Consider the following 11587-nt stretch of genomic DNA (forward strand, 5'->3'; position numbering starts at 1 on the left):
TTTTTACAAACATATCTTACAAAAACAACATTACTGGTGTGCATTCTGAGACTTAAAAATGGCACTGATGTTAAGATATGTCAGTGCAACATGTTTTTAAATTAAAGCACCGCATTTTAGTCCAGCACTAGGATAAGCCCTGTCTAGGAAACCATCCATTTATGTTATGTTTTGTTTCAGTCCCATTCATCATTATTGCATGGAAAAACAACCAATGCATACTTCAATACTTGTGTTTGGTTTGGAGCAATATAACTATTACAGGTAAATAAATGCTGAGAGAATTTTTACTTGAACACTTACAGAAGGTGAATGACATTGACTCTGCCAAACACATCGATAGTGGACGGACTGATCAGATTATTGATCTCCTCAGCATCTGATGACTCTGCTCTTCTCACCGTCACACTTAACACTTTACCGCCTGATGATCTGATGGTGCTCATTTTAATCCTGACAAACAGATCGACATGACAAATGTTGTTTGTCGACTACTACACAAATAAAATAAAAGTTGACACTGAAAATAATAAACGGCTAATGGTGCTATATTTTGTTCATGATTTAACTTAGTTATATATTGTTACCGACTAGCTACTGGCCTATGAGTGTTATGTAAACCATCGTAAGATTTCTACACAAAACATATTTTAATAAAAAAATATATAAAAGTTATTACATTAAGCAAAACATGCAATATATAAACCATTAAAACGTATTAAACCGACCTTTTCAGTGAGAATAATGAAAACTGCTACTTTCAATTCAAGCAAATGGCGATAGAAAGGCTGTTAGCAAGCGTCCAGTAACCATGGTGACGGGCGCGCGACAATGACGTAGTGAGGTGGAAGAGACGTCACTCAGAAGCGCACCGCGACAAACGGCAGTGGCACGCAGCTAACACTTTAGCTTTGTATTAAAGACCACAAACTTGTTAAAATAAACAACAAAAGTCGCGTTACAATAAAGTGAAATCAAGTTTTTAATCATGGCGTCCACAGCGGCGGGAAAACAGAGAATCCCTAAAGTGGCGAAGGTAATAACATGAGTTTGTGAGCGAGTTAGCATTAGCATGTAAACAAATGTTGAGCTGCTGATGTCCTCTGTAAGCATCTACCACACGTGTAGGTCTGTTATGAAGGCGGTTTTAATGAGTAAAGTGTGTGTTTGTTTATTCAGGTGAAGAATAAAGCTCCTGCAGAGGTTCAGATCACCGCAGAGCAGCTGCTCAGAGAAGCTAAAGAGAGAGAACTTGAGTTACTGCCTCCTCCACCTAAACAGAAGATCACTGATCAGGAGGAACTCAACGACTATAAACTGAAAAAGAGAAAGGTATGACGGCTATATGATCTTATCAACTTATATTTCAGTCATTATTTGCAATAAGGTATTTCATAGAATACCACAGTATTACTATACTAGTGTTTGCTGGTCTGATGCAGATCTAGGTTTTTGTAATTAACTTGCATTGTACTGCACGTGACTGTCTGTGTATTTTGCTGTTGTGTTGTGTCAATACATTGTGTATTTTCAAATTTTACTGTATATTGGGTTACAAAACTACAGGAATTTTCAAGGCTGGAAACTTTCCATTGGAATTAATGTAACTATATGGGAATTAACAGGAGTTATTTTGAATAAAATAAAAATTGCAGAGTTGCCTGTAACAGTTAAAAAAACTTTTAATTTTTAAGTTTAAATGCAATTTCAGTTTAATGTCTACCCTGCACATGAAGGGCCATTGAGGCCACACCCCCTACATGTACCTGCATTCATTCATAGCACGCACATGTCATTTCTTCAATCGTGCACACAAAATAATGCCAAAATGTCCATCTTTGCATGTTTTCACGTTAATTACATAAATTAGTTTAGTTTAAAACGTCCTTGTCCTGTGTGTAAGCCAATGTGCAACAACATGATACCATTGTAGACAAATACACTGACTGAGAAAACATTTAGGTGAGATCATTAAAAAAAGTAGCCAAAAATATACCCAAAAGTTTGGACACATTACTATTGTCTCTTATGCTCATCAAGCCTGCATTAATTTGATCAAAAATCCTTCAGAAATCATTCATATTAGAACATATTAGAATGTTTGATCAAATAAATGCAGGTTTGATGAGCATAAGTATTAGGATTCTTCAAAATGTGTATTACCTTGCATGTCTTCTTATGAACAAACAAAGTATTTATTTATGTTTATATATGATATTGTTTATATACATTTTCCCTAAATTTACAAATAATTCCCATAAATCTCCTAAAGTTTCCAATTTAAAATATTTTCAAAATTTCCCAGATTTTCCCTGGAAAGATTCTGGAAATGTACCGGAAACCTTCTGCCGCCCCCTCTGCAACCCTAACTGTGTATTGCATTTTTGTTTGTCTTCTTTCTGAATTTAGGGATTTGAGGACAACATCAGGAAAAACAGAACGGTCATCAGTAACTGGATCAAGTACGCACAATGGGAGGAGAGTCTGAAAGAGATCCTGAGGTGAGTTTGTGTTGGGGCAGCATCATTAATAAAACCTCATGAAGAATTGACAGGTGATGGAGGTTTTTTAATGCATCTTCTCCTCTCGACAGGGCCCGCTCTATTTACGAGCGAGCGCTGGATGTAGATCACAGGAACATCACGCTGTGGCTGAAGTACGCCGAGATGGAGATGAAAAGCCGGCAGGTGAATCACGCTCGCAACATCTGGGACCGAGCCATCACCATCCTGCCACGTGTCAATCAGTTCTGGTATGATCCTCCTCCTGGTGTTTGTATAGAAACAAAACGTCTAGAAAAAAATCTTCAGTGTTTATGCTAATTTATCCATCAGGTACAAGTACACGTATATGGAGGAGATGCTGGGGAACATCGCGGGTTGCAGGCAGGTGTTTGAGCGCTGGATGGAGTGGGAGCCTGAAGAACAGGCCTGGCATTCCTACATCAACTTTGAGCTACGATATAAGGAAGTGGACAAGGCGCGCAGCATCTATGAGAACTATATCCTTCCATCGAGTAGCATCTTTATTACATGAGTTATTAATGTGTTCATTTGTTTTTTTAGATGTGCAGAATATAGACAGCAGTTTCTCCACTTTGTTCTGTGAAATCTTATCAAAATTTGTAGTATTTGCTAAGTCAAGCATCACTATGATCATTATTGTGCAGACCACAGATCAGTTATGTTCCTTAACATCTGAGCACTCGTGATGGTCCATCCTGAAGTGAAGAACTGGATCAAGTACGCTCACTTTGAGGAGAAACACGGCTACATCGCTCGCGGGAGGAAGGTGTTCGAGAGAGCGGTGGAGTTTTTCGGTGAAGATCAGATAAGCGAGAGTCTCTGTGTGGCTTTTGCTAGATTTGAAGAGAAGCAGAAAGAGGTTTGACCTTTGTGTTTCTGTCTAACTGAAACAGAAGATGATTTCTTTTCCTCCTCACATGTTCACTTTGTACGTTTCAGTTTGAGAGAGTTCGGGTCATCTATAAATACGCTTTGGACCGAATCCCCAAACAACAGGCCCAGGAACTGTTTAAGAATTACACTGTGTTTGAGAAGAGGTTTGGAGACAGGAGAGGAATCGAGGATGTGATCGTCAGCAAAAGAAGATTTCAGTATGAAGAGGAGGTCAAGGTGAGTAAAACATACTGAAGATTTCTGACCCGTGCTGGCAAAATGAGTTGCAATGCGGGTTAAGCTACAGCAAAAAGAAAGTATAAATGTCAGTTGAGGTTTTCATAAAAATAAGTACATTAAGCCCTCGTCTAGTGATCACAATCCTCTGAATAGTCATCAAACGTCTAAAATAATCTTTATTTGTACTTTTTCTGAGAGGTGTACCATTCTAAATGCTTCATCTAATAAAAAGATGTGTCTCCATCCACTTGAGATTTTGGTTTGGTTTTTAAAACATGCAGAAATAAGAAAATAAAGTGCAGGAATGGCTTGATGTTTAAAGAGTTATTAATAACAATAAGACATGAAAATGATCTTCCTCGCGCTGGCTGACAGATCTGAAGCATGCACACAGATGTGTGAGCGCACAACCCCGATATATACATACATACACAGAAATACAGTTTTAAAAATATCTAGTTTTGACAATAATTCATGCAGATATAATCGGATATGTCTTAAGTGAATGTTTGGTTAACTGTTGGGGATCTGATGTGTAAGATTATATTAGATCCCTACATTACAGTAGATCTTAAAGCTGTCTGTCTCAATGTCAATCAAACAATAAAAGAAAAAAAGTTGAACATGTATTAATATTGTTTTTGACTTTGAGTTCTAAATCTATTAGTTTTACTGTGTTTAAGGTATGGATGCTGTGATTTTGCTTTTACTGGATTTTTCTCAAAGTTGACTTTGCTGACCCTGTCAACTTCAAACAGGTGTAGCTTGTCAGATTCCAACAAATCATCCATCCTTTTGAAGTTTTTTTTTTAAATCAAAATATAAATAACTCATTTTTGAAAATGTGCTCATTCTGACTCATTTTGCCAGCATGGGTTACATTTATTTGTTTGTAGTGTTTGATGATGCGACCAAGCATTACTGTTATTATTATATTGCAACCATGCAAATGAAATGCATGCTCCCTCATTCTGCATTGTTTGTACAACAGATATGGAGTTAAATACGTATCCTTGTGTACAGGCAAACCCACATAACTATGACGCCTGGTTCGATTATCTGCGTCTGGTGGAGAGTGACGCTGATGCGGATACTGTAAGAGAAGTGTATGAGAGAGCCATAGCCAACACCCCACCCATCCAAGAGAAGAGACACTGGAGACGCTACATCTACCTGTGGATTAACTACGCTCTCTATGAGGAGCTGGAGGTCAAGGTACAAACAAAGGATGACCTGCAAGGTCAGTCGAGCTTTAGGTTTAGATGTGTAATGTTTCTTTGATGTTTTTAGGACCCTGAAAGAACACGGCAGGTGTATCAGGCCTGTTTGGAGCTAATACCACACAAAAAGGTAAAGTTCACGTTGAATAATCATAATGAAGGTTATTGCTATCATTTTCAAGAAGTGCTTGTGGAATTATTGCTTATTTTGTATTCAGTTCACATTCGCCAAGATCTGGCTCCTATACGGACAGTTTGAAATCCGACAGAAGAACTTGCAGAACGCAAGACGAGGCCTGGTAAGCTATCCGTAAGCAAATCTACTTTAAACATAATAGTGATGCATTTCTTGAACCTCTGGCCTCTCTCGTGTCAGGGCACAGCCATCGGGAAATGTCCTAAAAACAAGCTGTTCAAGGGTTACATCGAGCTGGAGCTTCAGTTGAGAGAGTTTGATCGCTGTAGGAAGCTCTATGAGAAGTACCTGGAGTTCAGTCCAGAAAACTGCACCACCTGGATCAAGTTTGCAGAACTGGAGAGCATCCTGGGAGACACGGACCGAGCCAGAGCCATATTTGAGCTGGCCATAGGACAACCACGATTAGACATGCCCGAGGTCAGCTTCGCACGTTACTTTCTGTCTTTACTTCCAAGTCATTCATTTCTAAAGATTAAGGATGTTTTCAAGTGATGAATATTTCTGTTTAGTCTAAACTATGAACGCATGGTTGAAGAGGGCTTTAAACATCAAATTTCTGACATGTATTGTTTTCTTCAGGTGCTGTGGAAGTCGTACATTGACTTTGAGATTGAACAAGAAGAATATGACAACACACGTAGCCTTTATAAAAGACTGTTACAGCGCACACAGCATGTCAAGGTATGATGAACACACAATTTCATCTACTCTAAACCATCTTGAATGAATGTCTGCAGAACAAGAACGGTTGATTTATTCGGATTGTGTCTGCAGGTTTGGATCAGTTATGCTCAGTTTGAGCTGTCCATCGACAGTGAAGAGCGTCTGCAGAGATGTAGACAGATCTATGAAGAGGCTAACAAAGGTCTGCAGGGCTGCGAGGAGAAGGAGGAACGTTTGATGCTCATGGAGTCCTGGAGAGATTTCGAGGAGGAGTTTGGAACGGTCGCCAACAAGGAAAGAGTCCAGAAACTTCTGCCTGAGAAAGTGAAGAAGAGGAGAAAGATCACGGCAGAGGATGGGGTGAGTCTTCACACGTCCTGATGGACGACACAAGAATATCTGCATTGTAGAAGTGCTGTAAAGGGACAAATTAAGGCAAAGAGATGTGACCCAATCTGTAAAAACCCAGTTAAAGTATTGAATATTAACTTAAGTAAAAGATTGAAATCAATGTGAAACTTTGCTGCTATCCACCTGTTTCTTAACGTAATTGTGGGCGCCGCCATATTTGAGCTGTCTGGTTTATGACTTCCGGTGAGCCACTACAGCTAATGATAGTCTATTATGAAGGACACAAGTGTGCCGTTTTGACTGGCTCTTTAATGTTTATTATGAAATCCAGGAAGACCGACATAACTTGTGCAGTTAGGGGTTGCCATAATAGCTAATACAAACGCAGTAAATCTCAGCAAAACATTTGTTTAACCATAATACATGCACAAGAGCTGAATGTCTATGTGGTGCACACATGCACCTTCAGTATCTGTATTTACAAATCCATCCAGTAAAATCTTTCATAGAAACTGCTGGTAAACAATAAATACAATAATTGTTTAAAAACAACTAAATTATGCTGATAAAAATATGCTGATTTATTTATTCTGCTACTATGTATTATTACAAAAATGCGATTACAGTACAGAATATATATGACATAATCTGCTTAGTTAATGTTTATAATAGAAATTTATAATAACATTTCAGTTTAAAAAAACTCACAGTTGTGACATTTTAAACCAGCCCCTGAAAAGTTAAAAACATGAAGTCTTGGTCTATTCCATGTACAAACACTCGACTGACTTTCCCTTTGTAAAGATACTGGTATGTCTCTGTGGTTTTATATTTGCGCATTGAAGACCCGTCACCTCCGATCAACAACACGTAATGATTGAATATATCTTCATATATCAAGCCACTTCTTCATTTCATCCTCACACTGGTTCATACATGGCAGGTTTAGTAAATATTAACTGTTTAAATCATGTTTTATGCGTGCTCCTACTACACTGTTTTCTACCGGCTGGCTATTACCCGAAGTCTCGCACCGGAAAGGAAATACGTCACATCACTTACTTCTGCGGTTGAGAAAAAGGTGGATAGACTGGATTTCACAGACAGGGTCACACATTATTAAACTATTATATCAGTGTAAACCTCTGTGATGTGTTTCTTAGTTTTTTCCTTTAAAGCATTGCTGAGACTTTTACTTTACTTAGATCAAATTGATAATATTGTTCTAGATAATGAGTCTGATAATTTGTTAAATGTCTGTCAGTGTTAGGAAGTCTGGTGTGTTTTAATAATGCTGGTATATGCAGATGGACGGCATGTCTTTAAATCCTTTATGTTTGAGACTACCAATTAATGTCAACCCACTGAATGAATGTAATGACTGTGTGTTGTGTTCAGTCGGATGCTGGCTGGGAGGAATACTATGACTACATCTTTCCTGAAGATTCTGCTAACCAGCCCAACCTCAAACTGCTGGCCATGGCCAAGATGTGGAAGAAACAACAGCAGCAGCAGCAGGAAGAAACAGAAGAGCAGGAGGTTTCAGATGCAGACGAACCAGAAAAGAGTCCAGAAGCGGAGGATGAGGAACCTGTGGCACCCAAACAGAACGAGTTTGATGACCGTGATGATGAGGACGAGAGCAGCAGCTCCAGCAGTGACAGTGATGAAGAAGAGCACAAGGAGGAGACGGAAAAAACCAAGACGGATGCAGACAAAGACTGAAGCGTTGCGGTGGTGCCTGACGTGTTATTTCTCTCTTTCTTACTGTCTTTTCTTTTCTAACAAAATAAAGGTGAGAACCAAATGTGCTTTTGTTGCATTCAAGTTGATGTCTCGCAAGCTGATTTCAAGCGTAAGGTTTATGTACACACGTAGTTATTGGTCAATCCAGGGATGTATCTCACCTTCTAGTTTACCTGAAGGTAATTATGGACTTCTCACAGGCAAACTTTCACTCGGTTTGTTTCTGATTGAAGCAAATGATGACTGTCAGTGGTGATTTAAGTTTCTGTTATTCAGCTTCTCAATAGAAGAGATTTCATCAAAAAAAAAATTGTGTGACATCAACAACTCTTAAAAGTTGCCATGAACAGAAGTAGCGATCATCTTATTTTCCCCATGGTGACGTATATCCAAGTTGAATTTGTCTATCGAGATCTGATTGGATTGTTTGAAGTTGAGTCATGTTGCTACTCGCTGTGATCTTTTCCGGACCCCTCCCACCTGCCATACCATATACTTTATGATGAGAGATCGTTTTGAGGAGGGGATGAGATTTGCATTTTTTAAATTAAAGATATGAGAGAATGTGAATAAAAAAAAAAAAAAGGAAGCTCACAGTTAAGTCATTAGTAAGAAATACCAAAATATTCCAATAATTTTTCATATAGTTTTTCATTTTAATTTCAGTGCAACTTTAAGAGATGTTTTAAGTATGTGCTAGCTTGTCTTACATAGGGTTGAAAAGGGGCGGAAAGCTTACATGGGAACTTAATCTGGGAAATTTTGGAAATATTCCAAATAGGAAACTTAATGAGAATAAACAGGAATTATTTGGAAATTTACATAAACTATATCACATACAAACAAAAATAAACATTTTGCTTGGTCATAAGCAGACATGCTTGCAAGGTAATACAGATTTTGAAAAATCCTGATACTTAACGCTTGATACACTCATCAAGCCTGGATTTATTTGATCAAAAGTCCTAATTTGAATGATTTCTGAAGGATTTTTGATCAAATGAATGCAGGCTTGATGAGCATAAAAAAAAAACACAAATAATAGTAATGTGTCCAAATGTTCAGGTGGTACAGTAATTTGTATGATATCAGAAAACGGACTAAACCGAAATCGCATTAAATCTTCTTTTTAATTATGCTGCAATTGCTGTAGATTTTTTCGAATTACATTTAAGTTCCCTGTTATAGGCAACTCTGAAATGTCTCAAATTCCCAGTTTATTCCCATGGAAAGTTTCCAGCCTTGAAAATTGAAATTTTGCATAACATATACAATATTTCTCTGAATAAGCCGCGCCAGCCAGGTTTGGATTTTGAGCTTTTTATTTAATGTAACTACAATTCCAATGTCCCTCAGTTTCATCTCTATCACCCAACCAAAAAACAACAATAAAATCATTCATTCATTCAGAGCAGTGACTCTCTGTTTCAGCTAAAGTCTTGAGATGTTGTGACAAAAGCAAGTTTCTTTGTTCAGGTGGATGCTGATGAATTCAGAGAGTCACGTGCTAGTGTTATTCAATGTCCTCCGGTCGGACAGGATGAGGAAGAGGGATTATAGATTTCTTCTCTGTGTCTCTGGATAAAGCTTTCCTCATGTCTGTGAAGTGAATCAGAGTTAAAGTTATGTAGATCCTCATCATAACAGGGACAATATTTGTAGTAGACAATGTCCAAATCATATACGTGAAATGTAAACTTCTATATTAAATGTTAGCATGCTTAAACTCAACCTGAATATGATGAAAAAAACTTTACCGTAAGCATCTTCATCTGGCTCTCCGTTACTAGCAGAGTAATACTCTATCACAGTTCTGTAGACGCTGTAACCCAGCTGTTTGTACATATTTACAGCCACTTGATTGGAGACTCGTACAAAGAGATCGACAAAGAATCCACCCTTCCTAAAGAAAAAGAAAAATCACATCCTTTAAACAGGGATGCCCTGAATCTCACTGACGTGTGTTCATTTAACAGACGCTTTTATTTACAGGACATAAGCAATGAATGAGAGATGCACAGGTAAGTTTGACCTCTCTGAAATCTCTTCCAGCATCTCCATGAGTTTAGCAGCCAGACCCAGTCGTCTGAACTCGGGTGCCACAGACAGAGCGGTCACATGACCGTGCCATTCTTCTCTGGCGACGGATCCTTCTGCTTTTCCCATTACTACAGATGAGACGGGTTAACACAGGTTAGAATACTTCGATCTAACTGTTTAAGTCAACTAGTTCTTACAGTTCTTCCATGGAACACAAAGGACGCATGTTTTCCCAAACAACCCAGGATGGCATCGTGCCAGGCATGTAACTTTAAATGTACAGTGTATGGTTTGTCTTTTGGTGTTTTCAGCTTTGATATTTTGTAACACTTCTCTTTTGTTCCACATAGAAAAGAATTGAGTTTGGGACGTTATGAAGGGTGAGTAAATAATGACAAACAATAACACAGTTATATATTTGACTCACTGTAACCCATCAGTTCACCACCCGGAGCTTCTGCTACTATGAAATACTCGGGCCAATGAGCCAGATACTGCAGATAAAAGGGAATCCCATACTGTACAAGAAACACAAGTCAAGGATAAACACACAATCACGTGTATGATAGAGAAACATCAGCGGCCATCGCACTGCTTTATGTCTCATACAGACTACTGGACGTTTACGCAGCTGATATACTTTTATTTCTGACGTTACACAAGTGCAATTTTTAGAAGACAATAAAATGAGAGTAAATATTGTGCAAGTGTGTACATAATAAAATATATTCGTGTTGACATTAGAAAGCTCATTTTAGAAAGTTTCTCCTGATGTTTAAGGATACAGTCTCAGTCAAAGGATCCAGATTACTGAAGGAGAAAAACACAACACAACATTACATGCACATACATGATGAACTTAAAAACACCACAAAACTCAATCATTTTATGTAATAAACCGCAGCTCTGCGATAAAACACTTACGATAGTAGAAGTACAATGTATTTAAGTATCTGTGCGTTACTATTACCACAGTATTTTTTAAAGACTCATTTGATAGCATGATCTTATACTTTACTGAATTAGAGTGCTGGTAATTCATTTATGCAAATAAGCATTTAGAAGAGCTTGTTAGTGTAAACGCAACATAAGCTCATAACATGAACATGGCACATATAATAGTAATAATAATGCAGTATTAAAAGAACGAAGGTTTATCTGGTACCACGGTATTTTGAGACGTGCATCGGCGCGACAGTAAATATCGCGGTAAAGCCGCGACTTTACCATGGTAACCGTTCAACGCATGTTTGTGTGTGTTGTTATATTGATGTAACATGAATGAGACTCACATGTTATTGAATTTAAACAGATCATCGCACGTGAAAGCTCGTAATGTTGTCATGTTCTCGCTGCGCGTGCACGACGACGCTCTGACCTTTCACCCTCTGCGTCACACGCGTGACGTATGACGTCTTGATAAAAGGCGCCGTCTGCCGGTCATTTTAGTGAAGTATGAATATTTACTTTTGTTTAATTTTTTATTGTTGAAAGATCATGTATTATAATTATTTTATTTAACATAATAAATATAATATTTTATATGTTTATATAATATAATATAATATATATATATAATATAATAATTTGTCTCTTGTATTTTTGTATTTTGATCCGAGTGTCCTTGATTTAAATTGTTCTTGTTTTTTGTCGAAAATATATTTCGACCTTTTCCCAGTTTTTTATTATGTCATATAAAATTGTAATTAAATTGATGTATGATTACAGTA

The 11587-nt window shown here is 37.7% G+C and overlaps 3 protein-coding genes across 4 annotated transcripts in view; 1 reads left to right on the plus strand and 2 right to left on the minus strand.

Annotated features, from left to right (window-relative positions):
* The window catches only part of cfap61 (cilia and flagella associated protein 61), a 27109-nt gene extending 26248 nt beyond the window's left edge, over positions 1-861 (minus strand). The window contains exons 1-2 of the mRNA XM_055185607.2: positions 729-861; positions 304-453 (exon numbers count right to left, since the gene is read on the minus strand). Of these exons, the coding sequence (XP_055041582.2) occupies positions 304-446 (143 nt within the window). The 5' untranslated portion in view covers positions 447-453; positions 729-861. The remainder of the gene's footprint in view (positions 1-303; positions 454-728) is intronic.
* crnkl1 (crooked neck pre-mRNA splicing factor 1) lies at positions 845-7878 on the plus strand. Its single transcript, XM_055185615.2, has 14 exons — positions 845-1036; positions 1180-1332; positions 2410-2501; positions 2594-2752; positions 2835-3001; positions 3206-3384; positions 3465-3635; positions 4662-4853; positions 4929-4988; positions 5077-5157; positions 5235-5474; positions 5637-5738; positions 5832-6080; positions 7470-7878. The coding sequence occupies exons 1-14, from the start codon at positions 989-991 to the stop codon at positions 7794-7796; spliced, it is 2220 nt and encodes a 739-aa protein (XP_055041590.2). The 5' UTR covers positions 845-988; the 3' UTR covers positions 7797-7878.
* Positions 7879-9121: 1243 nt separating this feature from the next.
* Positions 9122-11289, minus strand: naa20 (N-alpha-acetyltransferase 20, NatB catalytic subunit). Of its 2 annotated transcripts, none has more exons than XM_055185614.2 (6): positions 11150-11289; positions 10643-10667; positions 10285-10375; positions 9850-9985; positions 9575-9720; positions 9122-9416 (listed from the first exon to the last, which is right to left on the minus strand). In XM_055185614.2, the coding sequence occupies exons 1-6, from the start codon at positions 11200-11202 to the stop codon at positions 9331-9333; spliced, it is 537 nt and encodes a 178-aa protein (XP_055041589.1). In that variant the 5' UTR covers positions 11203-11289; the 3' UTR covers positions 9122-9330. The 2 variants fall into 2 exon arrangements, with proteins under 2 accessions (XP_055041589.1, XP_055041588.1); XM_055185613.2 differs by lacking the exon at positions 11150-11289 and adding an exon at positions 11023-11102.
* Between the last annotated feature and the right edge of the window lie 298 nt (positions 11290-11587).

Source organism: Misgurnus anguillicaudatus, chromosome 18 (assembly GCF_027580225.2).
Source record: "Misgurnus anguillicaudatus chromosome 18, ASM2758022v2, whole genome shotgun sequence".
In the NCBI taxonomy this organism is placed as follows: Eukaryota; Metazoa; Chordata; class Actinopteri; order Cypriniformes; family Cobitidae; genus Misgurnus; species Misgurnus anguillicaudatus.